We start from the raw sequence: 24485 nt of genomic DNA, 5'->3' as shown, positions 1-24485 counted from the left end.
GTTAGCCAGCTTTAGCCTAATTGTAGGTTCAAGATTATTGCTTTGAATCCATTAGTAAGCATTCCTCAAGTGCCTCAGTGGTAAGGAATACTGTGGTCAAGAATCCCTGTGGGATGAAAGGCGAAGTGTAATTATCTAGGAGAACAAAGTGGACTGATGGGAGAGGAGGGAGGACAAAGGCAAAGGAGAGGGATGTTCAATGCACACTATATACTCATGGAAATCTAAAAACTAATACATACAGTTTTTTTTTTTAAGAAAATTGTGTGAGACTGAGTCAGCAGGATTGCTGCAGGTTTGAAGACAGCCTAGGCTACAGAGTAAGACTCTGACTCAAGAAAAGAACAAACCAAAAGCCCCTTATAAAGGGTTTATATGCAGATTATGGCTGATTGCCAGAGGGACACTTTCTTCAGTGCTGTAGCCCATGGCAAGAAGCCTATGCTACCATAAACAAAAGTTGACCCACGCTACTGTAAACTACCCTAACGTAACTCATTGCATTACCAAAAAATAAAATTAAATTAAATTTTTTAAAAATCTATGAAAGTTGAAAGCAGGTTAGTTAGGAAGAGGAAGGAAGTTGTAGGGAGCAGAAGAGAGTTACTGTATATAACGAGTTGTGGGTATGATCAAAATAAGCATGCAACACATGCACACATCTAATTTCTGATATGCTAATGGGAATAGTGCTTAATTGGGTTCTTGGTTCTGAGGTTCCCTCCTGTCATTACTGACTCCTTTACAAGGACAGGCAGGCAAGGAAGCCTGGTGCAGTCAAATGGGTTGTGTGTGTGTGTGTGTAAAGAGAGCGACAGAAAGCTGTGCTGGAGAATAATGAAGGGTGAGAAGATGGAGGGTAACAGGTTTGGGGTGTGGTTCAGGACTGCATTGGGCTGCGTTTATAATCTCTTTCCTCCACAAGACTTCAATCTTTATTCAGATAACTGTTTCTGTTTCTGTGTCTCAGCTACTTCCTGAGTGATTCTGTACCTTGTGAAAAGGGAATGGGTTAAAACAGGTTGGCTGTAGGATTTATTAAATGGACTCCTGGAGAGAGGTTATAGAGCATGCAAATTTTTCTTCTGTTTTCTTATCTAGGGATGATACGGTTTACAATCTATCAAGGGAATCATAAACATAACAGCATTATGGTTGTTCCAGGAAAAACAGACTCCTTCCAGGACCTCATACATGCTAGGCAGGCACCCCACCACTGAGCTACATCCACAGCCCACTAGATGGCCTCTTAGATCACTTTCACTGCTTCTCATGTTGTATTTCAAAAGTCAGATTTTAAGAATTTGTTTGCTTGCTTGTTCCTGACCCCTACCTTTCCCTCGGCTACTGCTCTCTGGAAACATCCCTACAAATACACACAAAGTTGTGTCGCTTTAATGCCCTAGGCAACTTTTTTATTATTTTTTGAAACTAAAACATAATCACATCATTTCCTCCTTTCCCTTGCATGCTCTGCTATGAACCCCCTTTCTCTCTCTCCCTCTCCCCCTCTCCCTCTTCCCCCCTCTCTCTCCTAAATATGCAAACACAATCTTCTCAGTCTATATAATGTTACTTGTATGATTATAGTTGGAGAAGCAAAATTAATCATCACAGGTGCTAAGATGCTATAACAATTCTATATTTTGAAAATAACACATAAGAAAGATAGATGTCTACTCAAGCTTATTCAGAAATTCAGTGATAAATTTGTGGGACACACACTGACTTAAACATCCAAGCTAAGGCCACAATGTTCTACACAAAGTGACTTTTGTATGAACCTTCTATATAAGCCGACTTAGGAAATGGATTGCATATCTGTTATTCAGGAATCTATAGGAAACTCTGCCCAGTATAATTATAATTCCCTGAGTAAGAATAATTGTGTGAAATATATCATCTCTCAAAACGAAGCATATTTTAAGTTTATAGCAAGAGGAAAAATGGTAAATATGGGTGTTGCAAACAACTGTACCTGGCCCACAGGAATAATGTAGTTTCAGAATTAGTGCTTTTCTGAACTAATGCTAATATGTGTTGCGGCCTGCCCGCAGTCCACAACACGAACGGTTCAACTGAGAATGGCAGTTCACTGAAAAGAGAGGAATCTAGACGGGGCGGAAGAAAGAATGGAGCTAAGACAACATCCTGATCAAAGCTCAATTTTACTATTTCCAGACACTCAGTTATAAAGGAAGGGGGAGGGAACCCAATATCCCGCCAAGTAACTCAGGGTCCAGTAGCAGGACGAACACGTGTGTGCCTCCAGGCAGCAAAGGCAGGTTCCAGCAGTAGGCGTGGCAGGACGAATGAGCAGGTAGCTCCACCCTTGAGCAAGCAGGTTCCAGGCTGGGGGAAGGGAGGCCACAAATATGGGAGCCTTAAACTTAAATGCAGATCTGATCAAGATTTGTTCTGAGTGAAGAGCAAGGAGTTTTCCTTTTTCTCAGAGTTAAAGAAAGATGTCTTAGAACTGCAATATTGACTTTGATGAGGGTTGGTAGCATAGAACATGTGGTAGGTTTTTGTGCTGCTATAAATGAGGCTGAATAGCTCGAGAACTGAAATTTATTTCTTAGAGTTCTAGAGGCTGGGAAGTCTAAGATCAAGACATTAGTAGAAGTGGTTGTCTGGGGAGGAATGTTCTCTGCTCCCAAGATAGTTTCTTGTTGCTGTATCTACCAGAAGAGAGCAATATTGTATCCTCATATGGGGGAAATGCTGTGTGAAATATGTTTTTATAAAGATCTTAATCTGTCAGGAGAGAGTAGCTCACAAGGCCTAATTAACTCTTAAAGATCCTATGTCCTTTTCTGTTCTTGGTGTGTGTGTGTGTGTGTGTGTGTGTGTATGTTTTCATTTTTTAAAGATGGGGTCTCACTTAGCCCAGGCTGGATTTACAGTCACTTTGTAGCAGCAAGTAGCTCCCAAATGCAGAGATTATACTTGTGCCCCTACACCTAGCTTAAGATTTATTTTGTGAGCATTAGTATTTTGCCTCCATGTATGTATGTACAACACATGCATACCCAGTACCCACAGAGGTCAGAAGAATGGTTGTAAAGCACTGTGTAGGTGTTAGGAACACAACTCATCCTCTGTAAGAGGAACAAGTGTTCTTAACCACTGACCCATCTCTCCAGCACTAAGACCTTACCTCTTAATGCTGTCGCATTGGCCATTAAATTTCAGCAACTGCATTTTGAAAGGGACATAGCCATAGAAGCCTGAAATGAATCAAATTATTAAAACGCAATCACCTTATGATGTAGACTCTAAGAAACTAGGATGGTGCAAAGAGAAAGACATCCATAAATCTGACTAGCCTATGGCATGCCCATGAAAGCCAGTGCAGGCATTAAGAGCAAAATAGGAACTCCCCGTTTTCATAGAGTGGATATTTTATCAAGGGAATAAGAGTCAGTTGTTTAAACGTTTTTCTTTCTCCTTTTTTTTTATTAGAAGATTTAAAAGACACGGTGCTAACTTGTGAAAGATATCAAGACCTAAATTAAAATGACACCATTGAGTGGAAATAGTTACATGTGTAGAAATGTGCAAATCCAGAATATAATATACTCTACAACATTAATCAGCAGTGGATATACACCTAGAAGGAAATTTGAACAGCAGTTCTTAAGAAAACATAATTAAGAATTTACAGGTTTTCGGGCTGGTGAGATGGCTCAGTGGGTAAGAGCACCCGACTGCTCTTCCGAAGGTCCAGAGTTCTAATCCCAGCAACTACATGGTGGCTCACAACCATCCGTAACGAGATCTGGCGCCCTCTTCTGGAGTGTCTGAAGACAACTACAGTGTACTTACATGTAATAAATAAATAAATCTTTAAAAAAAAAGATTTTACAGGTTTTCATAATAATTAGGTGTGGACCCATTCAATAATGAGTTTTGGTATTTTTAATAAAGCATAGATACTGTTATTGAGATTTAATTGTAGGGCAATTTTTTCAGTGAAGTAATTCTCTCCCTCTCATGCATCCCTTCCTGTTTTCCTAGCATCTGTCCTTCCTTACTCCCACAGACACACCTAAACACAAATTAGAAGCTACATTTATTATTCTTGTCAATCCACAAGTTGAGCATAGATCAGTATCTGTATTCCAAGTATCCAAGAGGCCAGGCTAAGTTCAAAGCTAGCCTCCCTTTTTCCTTAAAGTTGAGGGTAATAGGTCAAAAGACACCTTATCCAGTAGCCCTACTGCTAGTGTAAGTGTTAAATCTATGCGGGGTTCATTCTCATTACCATGGTTGCCATCTGTATAACGATTTGTCCATTATTCTGCCCAGCGGCTTTTAACTAGTCTTTTGGGTTTTTAGTAAACTGAAATATAAAGACATGATGATACACTTTGTAATCTCAGCACTTGAAAGGTTCAGGCAGTACAACAGACGTTCACGATCACTCTTGGTTGTACTGTGAGTTGGAAGGTAGCCTGGGCTGCAGTTGAAAAACAAGACCATGTGCCGTGTGTGTGTGTGTGTGTGTGTGTGTGTGTGTTGACTCGACAGACAATACAGAATTGTCTGTAACCATGATCAGAAAAATGTAAGAGGGTCAGCTAGAGAAGTGTTGCTGTTATTTTCTTTGCAAATGTCACCTTTTCAACCACACTTTCACAAGCAACTCCAAAGCTGATGCTGAAAGACGCATTTTTTTTTTCAAGCTATTCTCTGAAGAGGCATCTCAGAGCTAACAGAAAAAAAAACATGCCACATCCCTTTGAAACCCAAACCCCTTTCCAAGGACACAGCTAGAGCATAATGCCAGGCATCACAGCCAACTAATCGCCTGAGGGCACCTTCCAGGGACTTAACGGAATCATTAATTTCTGGAACCCCACTGAACCCCCAAGAGTCCCCTACCAGGAGTCTCCGCCCTTCTGCCAGTCACCAGAGTGCGTCAATGAAGAGTGACGTCAGAGGAAGGGAAAAAATGCCCATCGCGCGAGATCTCGCGCGGGACTTTGAAGTTGGAGACCGGTTGCGGCTCATGCGCTGTGGCCTCACAACCTCAGGGTGGCACGCGGGGAGGTAGGGTGAGAGACCCGAGCCGGGGAGCGCAGCGTGCTGGTGCTTCTCCTCCTTCTTCTTTTCTTCTTCTTTCAATTTTTTTTATTCTTGCCGCTACTCTCTCAGTGTGTGGGTCCCAGGGTCCGCAGAGGTGCTGTGTGGCAGGGCCCAAGTCCGCTGCCTAGTGTGCCCCATATATATGGAAGCCCTCACGTCCCCACATTAGTTGGAGCCGTGCGGCTGGCGTGGCGACAACGACTGTTGACCCCCATCCCCGTTTCCCTGTAAGCGTAGCTCCCCGCCCCCCAGGCACATACCCCTGTCACCCCAGCCCCCCAATCTCAGCCCTGAGCGTCCCTCACACACAGGTCCCCCCCCCCAACCCCAGCCGCCTCGCTTGCTCGCGGCCAGTTGGTAGGCATCGTCCCTGGGGGCCGTCCCCACTCTGAAGCAGAGAAGATGGCTGGAGGACGTCTGTTGCTGGGGGGCGACTTCCTGTCGCCGCCGCCGCTGCCCCCCCTCCCGCCGCCGCCGCTGCCGCCCCTCCCGCCGCCCCCGCCTGAGCCAGTGCTGGAGCAGTGGCGCTATAGCCACGAAAGTGACTGGCAGTGGGCTCTGCGGCGGAGCTTCATCTGCCGGCACCTGCACAGCTATCCCGGGGCTGCCCTGGACCAGCTCCTCGCGCTCTCTGCCGCCTGGACAAACCACGTTTTCCTGGGCTGCAGGTGAGGATGGTGTTGGGAGGTTGAGTTAGGGACAGGGTGGGAGATGGGTGATGCGGGTCGGCTGAGGGATGGAGGTGAAGAACAGATGACGAATGGTGGAGTTTGGGTTATGGACAGACCAAGGCAAGGAGAGAGTCAGTAAAGGTGGTCCAGATGGGAACCGGGGCAGGATGCGGATTATGGCTTGGAGGCTTAAGATTTGAAATTTTGCTAGAGGACATGGAGACGCTTCACTAGTCGTTGCGGGGTGGGGTGGGCGATCGCGGTTGCAGGCAATGACATGACAGCCCATGAGGGCACAGAGATGCCCCTCCAGAACCAGAGATGGAGATAAAGTAGATCCTGGAAGAGGGTTATTGAGAGGTAGGTAGTCGTTGCGATTGGTGATAAATAGCAGAACCTCAGACCCGCATAGGGGCTTCCAAGGATGCGACATCTGCAGAGGCTATTTGATGGAGCTTCCGAGGGGAAGACAATCAACTCCGCAGTTCTAATCCTAGTCTCCAGACCACTCTCTTCTTCTACCTCCATGAAATAAAGCAACCCCCTCTCCTTGCAGCCCCCCAGCCAGGTCTTAGTATCTTCTCCTGGGGAGGCGGTATGTGTCGGGTCTTTGAGCCGCAGTGTCAGACTTGCTTGTAGATTTGCGCATAATGTACTCAAACAAAGAAATGGATCTATCTGCTGGAAAGATGGATTGCGGTCTTTTCACCTTAAATGGGATAGGAGGAATTAACATTTGGCCTCTGTGTGAGGTTTTAGGGCTGTATGTCTGTCTCTCTCTCTCTGTTTCCTCCTTTCCTAGAACCTGGTGGCTTCTGAACAGGCCTCTTGGAAAGCACTTTGCGTTCTATGGAGACTGCAGTATGGTTCCAACGCAGGTTTTTTTTTTTTTTTTTTTTTTTTTTTGAAACAGGATGTTTGGATCCGCTGTCCTTCAGAACCTCAAATTTGGCCTTATCCTAGACTAATTACTTCAGTAGACTGGAAAGATTCTTTATATTCCTGTCTAACAGTCAGCTTGTTTTTATTAGGGAGAATGAGAAATTCTGGAAAATGATCAGATTTGGTTCAGCCAGATCAGTTCTAGGAATGACTGTAAACAATGCAGAAGAAATTGTGTACTCCTACCTTAATTGTTGAACATGGCAGCCAGTGTGAAACTTTGCTTTGCCCTATCACAGAATTTTATATTTTTCTATCTTCTCTAAGTTAACATGATTTCTACTTTTAGAGATAATGGCTATTTGCCTGGAGGAGCTGGTTGCTACTGGGAAAGTCTCAGCAGTTAGTCCTCAGATAAATCTAATTTACATAACAATGTTATCCTTGCAGTAAAAAGGTACCTTTATCTTACAATCCTTGGTCTTAATACCACAGGAAGCTGCAGAGTATCGAAATCTTAAAACATCTTTAATAGGGGGAAGTAACCGTCCTTTGTGTTCATAACTAAACTTACCTTCCCGCTGGAATGGAAGCTGGGAGTTGACTTTACTGTTTTTCATATTCATACCTTTGTCTTCAGGGCCTAGAAGAAATCTTATACAGTATTCTACGTTAGCATAATAGCTACTCAGTAAATGTCTGGGGAGTGATAGATGTATATACCTTTGTAATAGATAGCATAGTTTCAACACTTTTTTATCTTATAACCACTCTAGGGGTTAGGAGGCATCTCCTTTTTACAGCAAAATCAATGGAGGCCAAGAAGTTAAGTTACTATGCAAGGTCTCACAATTGTTTCCAGTCTGATTCCCTTTCCCCTGAAATAGAGCTGCCATGTTTGGAAATGATGGACCAGAAACAAAAGCAAGTAACTGACGTAAGTCAAATCTCTAAATGCCAGGCTTACATCCTGAGAACAGCAGCTTCATGCATAACCAGGGTCTGAACACAAACCAAGCTAATGGTAGTTGGCCTTAAAGCTCAAGCACCCAGGATGTTATGGGTGTATATTGGCAAATCCTTTGTTTAGAATAGTTGTTGTGTTGCAGTATTACCTATATCACTACAACAATTACTATAAAATTATGAGATAGATGAACTGAAAACGCAATGTTTTGTATTATATTTGATCATTAGACGTAGGAGAATGGAACGATCCCAAGAGAACTTTAGCAGTTTGCAACTCCATGTGGTTCTCACATTAGATATCCTTGGTTAGCTCACTCTTTGGGTGCATAAAATCTACATTCTCAAAGTTGGCAGCGTTCTTGTTTTGTGTTACAGACTGTTCTTCTAAATTGCAGAAACATGGTTATACAGCCCTTTGTAAACTCAAATTGTTAACTTGTTGTTCAGGAGATTCCATTTGAGTAGAAACTGAGATAAGAGAAAATCTGAAATTGAGATTCAGAGCATGTTTTGTTCCTTTTGGTGATACTAACCATTTCCGTGGAACAAATTTGAGTTTGTTCGTGCATGCGTGTGTGTGTGTGTGTGTGTGTGTGTGTGTATGTATGTGTGTGCGCACTCGCACATATGTGTGGCATGTCTCTCTCTCTCTCCCTCTCTCGCTCTCTCTCTCTCTCTCTCTCTCTCTCTCTGTATATTTAATAATATGTTTATGTGGGTGAGTTCCTTGACTATAAGGCCAGGCCAGAGGTCTGCATTGGGTGTCACCTCTATCACTCTCTACCTATTGTTTGAGACAACTTCACAGAATCTAATCTAAAGCTTACCAGTTAGGTTAGACTGTCTGGCCTCTGAGCCTCTGAGATCTGCCTGCATCGTCTCTACCAGCACTTGGGTTGCAGACTGTGTAGTGTGTCACCATGCTCTGGTCTTACATGTGTGTTGGGGATTAAAACTAAACTTAGGTACTTTTCTGTAGCAAGCACTGAATCACCTCCCCAGCCTTGAATATCTTCTTGACTCTATAATTGTGGGTTTCACACATACACGTGAATCAAATCACCTGTTTTGGATACTGCATATGGTGGCCCAAGACTTCCATCCTAGCACTCAGGAGTTGAGACTGCAGCAAGTGGGTAGTGAGTTTAGAGCTTGCCTGAACTATATAAGGATACCCTGTCTACAAAATAACAACAATGGTAATCACCTGTTAGGTTTACTAAGCACCAGGTTCCTGGGCCTCTGCTCTAAGTCTTCCAAATCAGAAGATGTGAGAAAGGGCCTCAAAACTTTTATTTCTCTTAGGTTACCAGATACTGATATCGCTAATTTGAGGACCAGTAGAATAAAGTGATAGTTTTGTTTTGTTTTTAAGATTTATTTATTGGGCTGGCAAAATAGCTCAGTAGACTTCTTCCAGAGGTCATGAGTTCAATTCCCAGCAACCACATGGTGGCTCACAACCATCTATAATGAAATCTGATGCCCTCTTCTGGTGTGTCTGAAGATGGCCACAGTATCCTCATAAAATAAATAAATAAATAAATAAATCTTTTTATTATGTATACAGTGTTCTGCCTACATGTATGCCTAAAGGCCAGAAGAGGGCGCCAGATCCCATTACAGATGGTTGTGAGCCACCATGTGGTTGCTGAGGATTGAACTCAGAACTTCTAGAAGAGCAGCCAGTGCTCTTAACCTCTATGCCATCTTTCCAGCCCAAAGTGATAGTTTTTTTTATTTACTTTTTTTTAAAAGAGGGTTCTCATGTAGCCCAGACTGTCCTTGAAGTTGAGAGTAGCTGAGGATGATCTGAAAGTTCTGATTTTCCTGCCTCCGTCTCCTGAGTGCTGAGATCATGGGGTACACTACCATGTCCATCTTTATCTGAGGCTTGAACCTAGGGCTTCATGAGTGCTAGACAAGTACTCTATCTATTGAGCTATGTCCCCGGCCCTCCTGTCTACTTTTAAATAATCTTTCCTCATTGTCCTAGCAACAAAGAAGCTCAGCCAACTTTCCCTTCGCTTTTTCTGTTTTATAACAGTAAGCAGCCTGTCAAGAAGTTTTGCTAGATATGATGTGGTTCCTGCCCAGAATCCCATCCCTTAGGAGTCTGGGACGGGAAGAATTGTCTGAGAAATTTCTAAAACAGTTTCAAAACATTAGTCTTGTGGCTAATGAAAACTTATTAAATGTCTTCTGATCAACTACATACATGGCAGGTAAATAATTTTATGCATATGAATACCTAGGGTGTCTGTGCAGTGTTTACTTAGAGATTGTAGCTAGTGTGTTTGCTGCTGTATTCGTTTTGCAGGACTTGAGTGTAGAAGCTAGAATCTCAAGGATGGTAGCCAAAAATAAAGAAATAACATAAAACCAACATAGCTACTTTGACTCCTTTTCGTCAATATAATTCTTAAGAGTTTGGAAGATAGATTTTGTGTGTGTGTGTGTGTGTGTGTGTGTGTGTGTGTGTGTGTGTTGTGAAACATAACTTTCCACGTAGGCTAAGGAAGTGGGAGACTTTTGAAAAATTCACCTCCAATCTGTACGTACATTATTACCTTAGACCATTAAGCATCTTGTAAGTGGTTTTGAATGAATCATTTTGTATTTTGAAGCCCTCAGTTTTGTTTGTTTCTTTTTCTTTCTACTCTCTCTCTTTATTTTTCTTTTTCTTTGTTTGTTTTTGAAACCGAGTGCCACTGTGTAGCCTTGGCTGTTCTGGAACTCAATTCTGTAGACCAGGCTGACCTCCAGCTCCCAGAGTTCTGCCTGCCTCTGCCTCTCTGCCTCTCTTGACTCCTGGGGTTAACTAGAGAGTTGGCTCAGTAGTTAAGAGCACATGTTGTTGTTACAAAGGATAAACGTTTTATTCCCAGCACCCACATGGAGGTTCACCACCACCTTGGGCACCAGATATGAATGTGATACACAAACATAACATGCAGGCAAAACACTCATACATAAAATAATAATTTTAAAAAGACATGTGCCACTACATCTGGCTTTTAAGTTTCTAATCTCAGCATTTTGATTTAAAATTTAGTAAAGCTGTTTACTATATTTGTAAAGAACTTATAACCACCTATTACTGAATGCTTATTAAATTTCATATGCCATTTTATATAATGATCTATGTTTCTCTTGTAGCCATGCACATAGATGTAACTTGTCTTGTGACCCAGACTATGATATATATGAAGAAAAATCTGTTGCCTATTATAAGCCATCTTTTAATCATGTGCTAGACATGGTAGGTGAGTTGACCACCCTGCTTTCTAGAAGCTTGGTGCGTTATAAAGTACATAAAGAACTTTAACAGACTTAAACTGTTACAGTTACAGTTCTGTGGTTTTCCCTTAAGTCTTTACAGCCAAATGTGTGATCTAATGGACACATAAATGTGTAATGTGCATGCATTTAAAAATGATAGTAGACCTGCCTTAGTGATATTTTACATCGTATTCTATAATACAGAACTGTGTGGCCACTAAAACCCATATGGTAGTAGGCTGTGGAATATAGCTCAGTGGTAGAATCTTTGCCTGGAATGCTCAAGTCTGTGAATTGAGTTTTCAGCATGGCAAAACCAAAATAGAATAGATGTGGTAGTAACATGAGGAAAACTCTTACAATAGATAACAGTTCAAAACGGGTTATTAGTTAGTAATGGGAGGGCATAAAAAATAAACAAGAAGAATATAAAGTAACACTTTAGATGATACTGCAGTTATAGCTGAGATATAAAATTTTTCTTCATTAGTTTTCTTTGGAGTTAAACGTATTATTTTTAATGTATTATGAAAAATCACTATGGAAGATAGCAATGACTTGACCTTTATCCTTCAGTGGGTAGATATTCAGGTAATTTTAGCAATAGAAATAGAATTCTAGTGATCTTATTAAAGACTCTAAAATTTTTGCATTGTATTTTGACTAGTCAAACATTAGATAACATGATGGTCTTTCCATTCTTACGTAAGCTTGCTGGGCTTCTTTTGTATCATTACTTCCTAATAAAGGCCAGAGTCTGACTATGTTGGCAGCCTACGCAAGAGTTTATTTTTATAGCCTCTGGAAGATGGCAAATTCTGCAGCAATTGTAATGAATAGGGAGCAATAAATAGGTACAATAATTACTGGTGCTGGAAGAAACTTGTGAGATAAGTGAATGTGAATGGTGGGAGCCCTAGGTATTCCCTTCATGGCCATCATTATGGTCTGTGTACCATTTTCAGTTATACTGCACGTTCAGAGTCAGGTTCTAATTGAAGGTCTAGAGAATTTTGACTGGACCCAAGGCAAATGGCTTGGTTGTAGCACCAATTTTTGCAAATGTGAGATCAGTGGTTTTAAAAGTTGTGTACTTTGGACTAGAAATGTGCTTAAGAGCACTGGCTGCTCTTTCAGAGGACCTGGGTTCAGTTCCCATCCCCCATATAGCAGCCCACAAACTCTCTGTAACTCCAGTTCCAGAGCATTGGATATCCTCTCTGATCTTTATGAATACCAGGCACATACATGGTACGCAGATAGTATAATATATATGTAGGTAAAACACACACACATATATTAGTATATATATATATATATAAGTATATATTAGTGTGTATATATATATATATATATATAAACTAGTTTTATAGTAATGAATAAAAAATGTTTTTAAGCTGTGAACATCACCTGATTTCATAGTCTTTGTTTTCATCCTGTACTTTGGAAATTGGACTCCCCACATCCAAGAGGAAGTGATGTGTACAATGTCTGATGCTTTAGATACCTTTTCTGATGACCAGATAAGAGTAAAGAAAAATAGAATTACTCTGCATATTCAAGTACTGATGCTAGCTGTAATAGCAATTGTCTGTAAGAAACAAAGGTTATAGCTAGTTTCCCATAATCTGTCTGCAAGGTTTTGATTTATGCTTTACAAGAAAATCTATCTGATGGGTATGGAACCTACTGTACTGGATGGAGAAGATGTTAATCTTTAACTTCACAACTACTCATGAAAAGCCGTGCGTGTTACTTCAGACTTTCTTCCCAGATGCTACCAGTTAGGCAAAAAAAAAAAGGAAGGGTTAGCAGGTGTTCATGATAATAAAACTTCACTTGAGGCCATTTTTTTAATTGCCATGCAGCAAAATTATGTTATCAAAAAGCCAGTCTAGCCTGTTGTGGTGGTACACACCTGTAATACCAGCACTCAGGAGGCTGAGATACATATGACTTGTATACTGAGACCCTGTCTGCAAACAGATGGAGTGGGTAGAAGAAAACAATGAAAAGAAACCCAAGAAACATAGAAGGCTAGTAAGATGCTTCAGGCATTTGCCACTAAGCCTGATCCCCAGGTCTCATATGGTGGAAGGAGAAACCCAATTCCCTTAAGTGGTTATCTGACCTCCATATGCACAATGTGATTGACACATGTGCAACCCCTCAATGATTATAAAATACTACAGTTAGGATAATGTCATTGTTATTATCAGCAGACCTTACTCAGAGTCCTCTAGATTTGCTGTTTGTATTTCATTCTATATACTTCATCATGTATAGTGGTTGGGGGGGTGTGGGACAGATGAAATGGATCAGTGGGTAAAGAGTGTTTGCCACACAAGACTGATGACCTAACTTTGATAATCTGGAACTCACATTAAGATGGAGGGAGAGAACTGACTCCAGAGTTATTCTCTGACCACCACATGAGGCAGGCACCATGGTGTTTACAATTTACAATTGCAATATGTTTTTACAGAAGACCTTTCCTACTCCCAATACCACAAAGATCCCACCTCTTGTTCTTTTAAAATAACTAAACCCGCACCGTCCCACTCAATGTGACATCTATCACTGGGTTGTTCCTTTTTCTTGCTATATAGTTCTCTGTTGTCTATTTATACCCGAGTTTTAACCTTTCACCTTTTGAAAGCGATCTGGGCTGATTATAGTTAGACCTATAAGGCTCTTGTTCATACAAGTTTTTGTATGAAGGGAAGTTTTCTTTTCTTTAGGATAAATGCCCAAGAGTACAGTTCATGTGGTAATTGATGTTTAGTTTAATTAGAAAATGCCAAACTGCAGGGCGTGGTGGCGCACGCCTGATCCCAGCACTTGGGAGGCAGAGGCAGGCGGATTTCTGAGTTCGAGGACAGCCAAGGCTATACAGAGAAACCCTGTCTCAAAAAACAAAACAAAACAAAAAACAAAATGCCAAATTGTTTTCTAGAATAACTATATCATTTTATAGTCCTACCTGCAGTGCCTAAGTGATCCAGTTTCTCTGTATTCTTGGCAGCATTGGATGTCATCCCTAGGATATATTTTGACCATCTTGACATGTCGATAATGTCTTCCAATTATGTTTTCCTGGTGGCTGATAGTGCTGAATAGCTTTTGTTCATTTGCAATCTGTACTCTCCAGTGATGATGGCCTTTGGGGTATGTGTGTGTACATATGTACATGACAGACATGTATGTAAGTGAATGAACTCACAGAAGCCAGAGTAGAATGCTAAATGTCTTCCTTAGTTGTTCAACTTTTTTTTTTTTTTTTTTTTTGAAACAGGGTCTGTCACTGAACCCAAAGCTCACCATTTTGGCTACATTGGCTGGCCAACAAGCTGTGGCATCCACCTCTCTCTGTCCCTCAATTCAGAGGTTTCTGACATAGATGGCCATGCCCAGCTTTTACATAGGTGCTGGGAATTTGAATCTGGGGGCCTCCTGTTTATATAGCAAGTGCTGCTTTACCCACTGAGCCATCTCCCCAGCTTCTCTTGTGAATTTGAAAGCTTTATTTTGTTCTTCTTGAGTTTGGAGCCAACAAGTTCTTGTGAAGTACATGGCTCACAAATTTTCTCTCCCACTCTGTAGTGTATCTTCTTTGTGGAGTGTTCTAAGAGGAAAAGATTTTAATTTTGATTAGGTCCTTTTACCACTTTTTTTCTTTTTTTAAAAATTTTTATTTATTTTATGTGTATGCATGTTTAGCTCACACATTTGTTTGTATCATGTGCATCCTGGAAGTTCTGACATTATGGATGGTCGTGAACTGGTTCTGAAGTTATTGTTTGTTGTTAGCTGCTATGTGGGTGCCGGGAACTGAACCTGGATCTTCTACCAGAACAAGTGCTCTTAACTGCTGAGCCATCTCTCCAGCCTACACTGTTTCCTTTATAGATCATGCTCTAAGAACTGCTTGGATAGCTTAGATCTTGGAGGGTTTCTCCTACTATTTTTAAAATGAAAGTTTTATAGTTTTACACTTTTATTATGTATATAGTTTATATGCTTTTGTAAAGCGAGAGCTAGGTTTGCCTGTTTGATTTTTACATATAGGTGCTCATTTGTTGTAGAGGTTCTTCCTCTTTGAGGTTATATTTGTAATCTTGTCAACTGCTAGGCTTGTATTATTTACATGAGTCCATTTCTGGGTTCTTCCCCTACCAACACTTGACCAGTAAACTTCTTGTGCCTTGCAGAGTGATAGTAGGCTATCATTTCTTTCTTACTTAGCTGTAATGCCTTGGTAAAAGACTTTCCTGGGCTGGAGAGTTGGTGTTCTTGCTGTTGGTGAAGAGGAGTGGAGTTTTGTTCCCAGTACCCACATGAGGCAGATCCCATCTCTAGTTCTAGTTCTAAGAGTCTGATGCCTCTGGCCTCCCATGGGCACCTACCTACACATGTGCACACAATTCCCGCATGAACACTCATAACTGAAACTAAGTCTTTTTTTTTTTTTTTCAAGACAGGGTTTCTCTGTGTAGCCCTGGCTGTCCTGGAACTCACTCTGTAGATCAGGCTGGCCTCGAACTCAGAAATCCGCCTGCCTCTGCCTCCCAGGTGCTGGGATTAAAGGCGTGCGCCACCACCGCCCGGCCGAAACTAAGTCTTTAAAAGCCATTTTCCTTGACAACACTTTGGTGGTTCTGAGGTACAGTTTGTACAGGAAAATGCAGCATAAATACTTGCATTCTTCCTTTAATATTTACTTGTTTATAGAATAATGATACCTTTCATCCTCCAAAAGTTACCAATAATGGGTTTGTAAATATCATGTACTAATAGATTTTAAATATATCTGATATATTTAAAAGTCACTGCTCCTGTAACCTTTGACAGTTTCTTTGTTGTAGGCCCAAGAACTGGGCTCTTAGACATTTCCTGCCCCAGACTTGGAAGCATGCATTTCTCTGAGGAACATGGATCCTTTTCATGAAAAATGATAGCAGCTATAATTTGGATATTAGTAACATAGCTGTCCTTAACATTCTTAGTATTTTTGTAAACATATAAATTTAATTGTTTACATGCAGTACATATTTGAAAGAGAAAGATCATGAGTATATAGGCATATTTTCAATTCATGTGTTAGAAATAAGGTTTTGGGTAGAAACTATGTCTGTATTTTTTTTTAATTATTTTTATGTACATGACTGTTTTTTCCCTGCATATATGTCTGTACACAACACACACGCCTATTGCCCACAGAGTCCAGAAGAGAGTGTTGTGTGCTCTAGAACAGGAATTATAGATAGTTGTAAGCAGCCATGTGGGTGCTAGGAATCAAGTCTGTATCCTGGAAGAGCCTTAAGTGCTCTTAGATGATAAACCATCTCTCCAGCCCCTCTGTTTGTATATGTTTTATGCAGAAATCTTGATCTTAATGCCTAGTGAATAAAATACTCATTCTACAGGTAAATATTTTAGGTCTGATTCTTTGTTTTCATAACAAAATTACCCTGCTGATTAAGTTCTTTGGAAGCAATGATAAGACTATCTCACTTAGAAGCATTTAAAAAGGATATCCATAACTATTTTAATTGTAGATTATATTAATTTATAGGTATAGCCCACACTTGATGGAAAAAATTCTGCACATGGCTGAAGGCATTGATATTGGGGAGATGCCGTCATATGATCTAATGCTGCCCAAACCTTCCAAAGGCCAAAAACGCTACCTTTCAACCTACGATGGTGAGTACACCTCGTTTCTGTAAAGTGGGGTGTGAAAAGTCTGGCTTCTTAAAATGTGTCACATGGCTTCAAGTGACACTGGTAGCATTGGATTCTATGCAAAGATAAATGATTTTTTGTTAAGTTTCTTTTATTATTTTGATTTTGAGATAGAGTCTGTCTGGGTAGCCCTGGCTGTCCTAGAACCCACATGGTACACTAAAGTGGCCTTCCTGCTTCTGCTTCCTGAGTGCTGGGATTAATGGTGTGTTCCTCCATGCCCAGATAAAGGGTTTCTAACTTACATACAACTTTTGATGGTGCTAAAAAGAACCAAAAGTACAGAAGTCCCAGTATAATGCTGTCCTTGAAGTCTATGCCATGGAACCTGCCTCTAAATAGAAGAGTCTCATTCTGAGACCATATGAGCATCTGAGTAATTAAATATTCTTGGATAGGTCCAGATGGACTAGCTTTCTATAGCCCTGAGGAGTGCTATAGGGAAGAAGCACTAGTCTCTGGTATAGCCTTAGTAGTAGGTTTCCATGGCTTCAAATGTGGTGTCCCCTATTAATCATCAGGTCCAGGTTTTGTCTGTTCTAGAAACACAGGTAACAGCATTTTGTGCAGGACAAGTCAGAACGAAGGTTTTGGTTGAAACCTGTTTTTGATACTGTAGTTACACTGATATAAAGCTGTATACTAGTTACTCACCTCGGATACAGAAGGGAAAGATTTAGTAAGTGCATCTGGTCATTTATCATTTCTGTTTCCTTAAGAGTCATCTGTAGTTCTGGGGACCATTTAGCACAGGTGGTAAAAGATTGTCTTAGCACATCTCTCCAGAATAGGCCAAGAGTACATTTCACCGTGCTTTAGAGCTTCTGCTGAAAAGTCCTTCTTTCAACAGCCTACAGACTTGTTTCATTCAATGAATTGTCTCCTGATAAGAGTTTTTCTTTATGCATGGAGGGAGGGGAGCATCACCCCTTATTAGGTAGAGTCCTACATTGCTCTGAATCCCTTTGCCCAAGTGACTGTACAGACCTTGTCCCAGCAGTACAGCTTTCAGATTGCTATTTTCCTGCTTGGTTCTTTTGAAATATTCCCATTTTAATGAATTGTAAATTTCACTCATTCTATAGGTCAAAATCCTCCTAAAAAGCAAGCTGGTTCCAAATTCCATGTGAGACCTCGTTTTGAGCCTGTACATTTTGTAGCTAGTAGTTCAAAAGCTGAAAGACAGGAAGATCCGTATGGCCCTCAAACAAAAGAGGTAAATGGACGAACACATTTTGCCGGCATGCCAAGAAACTTCTACCAAGATTATACTCAAGACTCTTTCAGTATCCAGGATGGGAATTCTCAGTATTGCAATTCATCAGGATTTATTTTCACGAAAGACCAGCCTGTAGCAACCAACATGTATTTTGACAGTGGGAACCCTGCCCCAAGCAGCACATCCCAGCAGGCAAACTGTCAGCCAGCTCCCGAGCCTCCTCCTTCACAGATGTACCCTGAGTCCTTAGTTGCCGAGAAACAGTATTTTATTGAAAAGTTAACAGCAACTATCTGGAAGAACCTTTCTAATCCAGAGATGACTTCTGGATCTGATAAGATTAATTATACCTATATGCTAACTCGTTGTATTCAGGCATGTAAGACAAATCCTGAGTATATATATGCCCCTTTAAAAGAAATTCCTCCTGCTGACATCCCCAAAAATAAAAAACTTCTCACAGATGGTTATGCTTGTGAAGTTAGATGCCAAAATATCTACCTAACTACAGGTTATGCAGGTAGCAAGAACGGGTCCAGAGATCGAGCTACTGAGCTAGCTGTAAAACTCTTGCAGAAGAGGATTGAGGTTAGAGTTGTCCGACGGAAATTCAAGCACGTAATTGGAGAGGACCTTGTGGTGTGTCAGATTGGTATGCTTTCATATGAATTTCCCCCAGCTCTGAAACCACCAGAAGACCTGGTAGTACTGGGAAAGGATGCTTCTGGGCAGCCTATTTTTAATAGTTCTGCCAAACACTGGACCAATTTTGTCATTACAGAAAATGCAAATGATGCAATTGGCATCCTTAACAATTCCGCCTCATTCAACAAAATGTCAATTGAGTACAAATACGAGATGATGCCAAACCGCACATGGCGGTGTCGAGTATTCCTGCAAGATCACTGCTTAGCTGAAGGTTATGGAACCAAGAAAACAAGCAAACATGCAGCTGCTGATGAGGCTTTGAAAGTTCTTCAAAAAACACAACCCACGTATCCATCTGTCAAAAGTTCCCAGTGTCACTCAGGCTCTTCACCCAAAGGATCTGGAAAGAAGAAAGATATCAAAGATCTTGTAGTTTATGAGAATTCTTCCAATCCTGTGTGCACATTGAATGATACGGCTCAGTTTAACCGAATGACGGTTGAATATGTCTATGAAAGGATGACAGGTCTCCGCTGGAAATGTAAGGTGATTCTAGAGAGCGAAGTCATTGCCGAAGCAGTTGGTGTGAAGAAAAGTGTCAAATACGAAGCTGCTGGAGAAGCTGTAAAGACCCTCAAAAAGACCCAGCCGACTGTCATTAACAACTTGAAGAAAGGGACTGTTGAAGATGTGATTTCAAGAAATGAAATCCAGGGCCGCTCAGCAGAAGAAGCTTACAAACAGCAAATCAAAGAAGACAACATAGGGAATCAACTGCTGAGAAAGATGGGCTGGACGGGTGGTGGTTTAGGGAAATCTGGTGAGGGCATACGGGAGCCTATCTCAGTTAAAGAGCAGCATAAGCGAGAAGGCCTTGGTCTAGATGTAGAGAGGGTCAATAAAATTGCTAAGAGGGATATAGAACAAATTATCAGAAACTATGCCCGCTCTGAAAGCCACTCAGATTTGACCTTCTCCACAGAGCTGACCAATGATGAACGGAAGCAAATACATCAGATTGCTCAGAAGTATGGCCTGAAGAGTAAGTCTCATGGGGTGGGCCATGATAGGTACCTGGTGGTAGGTCGAAAACGGCGGAAGGAAGACCTACTAGATCAACTCAAACAGGAGGGCCAAGTGGGACATTATGAGCTTGTTATGCCCCAAGCAAACTAAGATTTTACTAAGTTGTCTTATAAATGCCTCATGAGGTAGATACACAAATAACAAAAGAAGCTATATGTTCTGGTTGAAGAGTATTCATTCCTAAGATGTTTCACCTTGTTCATTTCATATAGTGCTTTATTAGGTATTGGAACCTAGAGAATTCTGTCCACTTGTATTCTTAGCTTAATCCAGCAGATGATATTGTGCAGTTACTGTTTGTGTCTTTGATATGGCTCTGTTCCCTCAGATTTTAGTAGTTTGTACAAGTAAAAACACCCATATAAGTGCAATTTCACCCTGAGGCAAATACTTCCCATTATAAAGGGCATAGCACAGCAATCTGCAACAATATGTAAAGTCAATGCTGACTCTTAACTACGCTAATTCCAGATTTACTCAACATGTCAGGTCATTTTGTAGCATCAGTTTTCATCTTTGTGAGAAGTCAGTTGTAGAGCATTTAACAATAAATTGTGCTGTACGTGTAAATGTCTTTATCAACTAAATGATGTAAAACTTTCTTTAAAGTAATTTTAGTGTGTGTTTATTTATAACTTCTACCCTGTGATTTCCAGGATATTGGAAGTGATTTACTGTATCTTGTGACATATGACTTTTAAATAAATTCTAGTCTTCATGCTGAGAGAGCACTACTGAGAGAGATGTCGAAAAGTTTCCAAAAAGCCTTGATTCAATCAGAAGAAAGGAAGCTTGAACTGTTTGTTCTTGGTGCCTTGCAGAGAGACTCAGAGCAACTCTCCATTGTAGCTTTCACATGGTTTGTGCACCACACCCAAGGCAACCATAGCTGTGGTAGAGCTTGGTAAAAGACTGAAGATACACTGGTGCTTTGATGAAAAAGGTCAGTTGGCTGGTTCCCCTCTCAAAAAGCTTATTACTCCCAAAGCCAACTTTGTAACATACTTAAAACTGCTATTTTCGCTTATTTCTGCAATGTAAAAATGTATAAAAATAAGAGTTAGTGTATGCTTCCTGAATAAAAAGGAGCCAAAGTTGATCAAAATTAGTGCTGTAATTATTTCTGGAGAGCAGCCTAGTAGCAACACTTTGGGTTTTTGAAATTGATTGCACAAAATGTTTCAGTTAGAGCACACACGGATAAATGTAATGATTTAGCAAATGGGAGCAGACTCTGTCACTCATCACATTTTGGAGGGGGGGGGTTTCCTTGAATGCCAATATTCTGGCTTATCAAATCTTTGGGTGTTTAGTTTTATGTGGTTTTATTGTATCGTAAATGAATCAACTAAAATCCAGAATACAGCAAATGAATATTAATATTTAGTTAACTCCAGAGAAATGATGGTAAGGACTCTTAGGTTGTTTGCAATATCTTTTTTAAAAAGATTTATTTTTTTATAATGTGTGGATGTCTGTGGGGGGTTATATGCATGTGAGTGCATATGCCCATGGAGCCCAGAAGTGTCAGTTGGAGCCTCCTGATGTTGGTGCTGGAAACTGAACTCTGGTCCTCTGAAAGAGCAGTATATGTTCTGAACTGCTGAGCCAGCTCTTGAGCACCCGTTTGCAGTGTCCATGTTTGGCATACAAGTGGTTCACAGTACATGGTAAATTCCTTTTTGCCCTCCCCTTTTCTATTTAATGCTAACAGGCTAGAGTCAAATGAGTATTTAAACATATCAAGTAGCTTTTACACCTGGATCTTACTTTCATGCACCTATACTGGCTAGCACAGTATGGCATCAGCCTTCTGCTTGTTTTCCATACCATAGTCTGCATACTTCATTAGTTTTAGTAGAAGAGATGTACATTTTCCTTTGGTGCTTAATACTTTAGCAAAAGCAGAGAACTACGATAACATTTTGTAATTATATTTTTTTTTTACCTGCCAAAATTCACTCCCATTTTGGAAAGTTGTGGTTCGGGTACTTAGAACACTGTGTCCTTGGTTCTGAGTGACAAAAGGTGGGTTTTAGAGATAAGATATGGAAACTTGGTTTGCATTCTCGATGTATGTCTTCCTCCCAGAATGTTTTGTTGTTTGGTTTTGGTGGAAAAATGGTAGGAAATCCAAAGTCAGGTTTGTTGCTAAAAGTGTAATAAAGCAGATGAATTACACTTAAGGCTTTGTGATAAATTGAGTAAGGTATTTAAGAATTGGGTTCATTTTAGGGGGCCCAGATAACTTGGTAGAGCAGCTTTCGTATCAGTGTGGAATTAGAACAAAGTCACCAACTGCCAGAGAATAAAGTAATGTGGAGAGATGAGGTTGAGGAATGAGCTGCTGACAACTCGGCTGTTGCAGTGTGCAGTTGCCCCTCTTGTTGGTCCTTGCATTTTCCTTTTCTAAGAGATAGCAGTCATTTTTAGCTGAGGAACTTTGCTGTAAAACCTGACAGTATATAAGCACTTTCAAGTTTTATTTGATTAAATATAACCTGAAAACTGTCTTATGTGTATGTGCTTGTGCTCACAGAGCCACTTTTGAATCCCCCTCCCACCTTGATTGCAAAGGTAAATAGAAATACACATTCCATTGGGGCCATTTCCTTACTTTTTCTTTTTAGAATAGTATTCAGTGTGTTCACATTGCTATGAGTAATCCTTGAGATGGTTCCTAAATAAAGGACTCCAATTACAACTGTGGTTCTTCGGCATACCCCCTTCCTCACATAGGCAGGTGCAGAATTGAAGACAAGATCATATCTCAAAAAGGCACCTTGCAAACCTGCTTTAACTTTCTTGTAATTCCATGCAGACAAGGCAGCCTGTGATTAACAATTACAAAGGAGAGAAAAAGGTAATTTGTATTAAATGTTCCAAAGAGTGTTTAGTGGTAGCTCTATGTCTATGTCTCTGTCAGCTTCATTATTAAGGTTGTAAAAGGAGAAATTGGAGATGGTGTTTCTCAGAAAGTGTATAAAATAAAACGTTACTAAAGCAGCCTGTTCTTGGTCTCATCTCAAATTAACAGTATCAATATTTAAGGTGCCCAACTAAAACAAGGTGAAAAACTTAGTTCAAATACCAAACAAAAAATGTGATGGAGCCGGGCGTGGAGTCGCACACCTTTAATCCCAGCACTCAGGAGGCAGAGGCAGGTGGGTTTCTGAGTTCGAGGCCAGCCTGGTCTACAAAGTGAGTGCCAGGACAGCCAGGGCAACACAGAGAAACCGTCTCGAAAAACAACAACAAAAAAAAAGTGATGGGATTCTACTCTGAAGCAGATAATGGACTTGATGGGAAACACTAAGTGTATTTGCGGACATCACTCCTAAGTGGAACAATACAATTAATGTGGTATTTAATAGTGTAGATTGAACTCTCCCACAATGAGGTTTAAGTACCCTTCAAGGATGACTGGGGTACACACATCTTTTCCCTCCAACTATTAATAAGACAACATGCCACTATCAGAGTCTCTTTAAAATGAAATAGGTTGCTCCTCACAGAGCCTACTTACATTCCAACATGCTGTCAGAGAATACTTGTCCTAATAATTTTATATAGAATTTAAACATTTTATATATAAAATTTTGTACTGTTAAAAGTTTATTCCTTTTATGCATGTGTTGTATGTGCCTGCCTGAGTGGACATTTGTGTACCATCTGAGTGCAGTACCCATGGAGGCCAGAAGGTGGCATCCGATCCCCTTAGAAATGGAGTCAGTAGTTGTGAGCAACCCAGTGAGTCCTGGGAACTGAAACAGGATCCTCTGGAAAAACAGCAAATGTTCTTAACCACTGAGCTGTCTTTCCAATTGTCCCCCATGTGCCCAGTATTTTCCTTTGATACAGGGTCTCGTTATGTAACTGGATGGGCTGGAACTCTGGATCATGCTGGCCTCAAACTCAAGAGATCCATCTGCCTCTGCCTCCCAAGGATGGAATTAGAGGCATACACAAACACACCTCACTAAGCTAGAGGTTGGTCTTTAATAGGTAGATTGTCAAGACCAACAAGTTAGAGCTTGGGCTCTGGGGATACTAGTAAAATAACTATCGTCATTTCATGCTTTCTCTTGCCTACAATATATCCCGAATTTATGTCAAAATGTTTGAAAAACATTAATTCTGTGACTGAAAACTTGAAAAAAAAAAAGGAAAAAAGGGTTTCTAACAGTACTGGCTGTCTATTCCCAGAAAGCATTTTTTTCTTTTTGCTTTTGTTGTACTTATTTTTCCCAAAAAGTGCTTAAATTTTTTTAAAAAAATGGATAGACAGGTGGCATTGTGCCAATTGCCATTTTGTTCACCTGTTGTACTTATTTTTAAAAGGGAAGATAAGTAGATAAGAAATCCCTTTAAAAGTTAATAAAAGTGTGAACTAAATTTTAAGGTTATTTTTTTATTTACAACTTTTGAAAATGTACAGTTTTTACATGGGTTACTTGTGCAAAGTTAGAAATGCTATAAATGCATAATAGATTAACAATGAAAATATATTAGACAAAACATTTACAAGCCTTGCCCCATACTGTATATTTAAAAGTGTAAATATCCAAAGAAAAAATTGCAGATATGGGCATTAGAAGGTTCTCAAAACACTGAAAGCATGCAGCATTAACTCAGGATTTGAATGGGAAAAGTTTGCAAGATACACTCCCTTTCTTGAATATAAAAAGGAAAGTTCATTTAGGGCAACACTGCTCCTTTAATAGAGGATCTTCAGTTTTTCCTAACTTTAAAAAAAAAGTCTAGTCCTGTTCTCACACCTCTATAAAAAACAATTCTGAAGGCCAGAATTCCAAAACAATGAGTTTACACTATGAATATCTTGCACAAAGTGGACTGTGTCAGTTATTAAAATTGCTTCAGTTTGTTAGCTG

The 24485-nt window shown here is 40.4% G+C and overlaps 1 protein-coding gene and 1 long non-coding RNA gene across 2 annotated transcripts; one reads left to right on the top strand and one right to left on the bottom strand.

The window, feature by feature from the left end:
* Window positions 1–2167: 2167 nt before the first annotated feature.
* Window positions 2168–4933, bottom strand: LOC115030064 (uncharacterized). Its single transcript, XR_003835660.2, has 3 exons — window positions 4888–4933; window positions 3161–3230; window positions 2168–2352 (listed from the first exon to the last, which is right to left on the bottom strand). It is a non-coding gene; the product is annotated as an uncharacterized LOC115030064 (long non-coding RNA).
* Window positions 4934–4999: 66 nt separating this feature from the next.
* Nkrf (NFKB repressing factor) lies at window positions 5000–22590 on the top strand. The gene is made up of 3 exons (XM_021153347.3): window positions 5000–5759; window positions 16471–16601; window positions 17726–22590. Exons 1-3 carry the CDS (start codon window positions 5494–5496, stop codon window positions 19681–19683), a joined length of 2355 nt encoding a protein of 784 aa, XP_021009006.2. The 5' UTR covers window positions 5000–5493; the 3' UTR covers window positions 19684–22590.
* The last annotated feature ends 1895 nt before the right edge of the window (window positions 22591–24485 follow it).

Source organism: Mus caroli, unplaced genomic scaffold (genome assembly GCF_978045245.1).
Source record: "Mus caroli unplaced genomic scaffold, Mus_caroli_1 scaffold_5, whole genome shotgun sequence".
Lineage (NCBI taxonomy): Eukaryota > Metazoa > Chordata > Mammalia > Rodentia > Muridae > Mus > Mus caroli.
The sequence above is the reverse complement of the archived record's forward strand: the minus strand, read 5'-3'. Positions and strand labels throughout refer to the sequence as shown.

Bases quoted from the DNA above. Each gene is read 5' to 3' on its own strand.
- Nkrf (XM_021153347.3), top strand. From the start codon at position 5,494: ATGGCTGGAGGACGTCTGTTGCTGGGGGGCGACTTCCTGTCGCCGCCG. The intron at 5,760-16,470 runs GTGAGGATGGTG...ATTAATTTATAG, and splicing joins CACGTTTTCCTGGGCTGCAG to GTATAGCCCACACTTGATGG. The intron at 16,602-17,725 runs GTGAGTACACCT...CTCATTCTATAG, and splicing joins CTACCTTTCAACCTACGATG to GTCAAAATCCTCCTAAAAAG.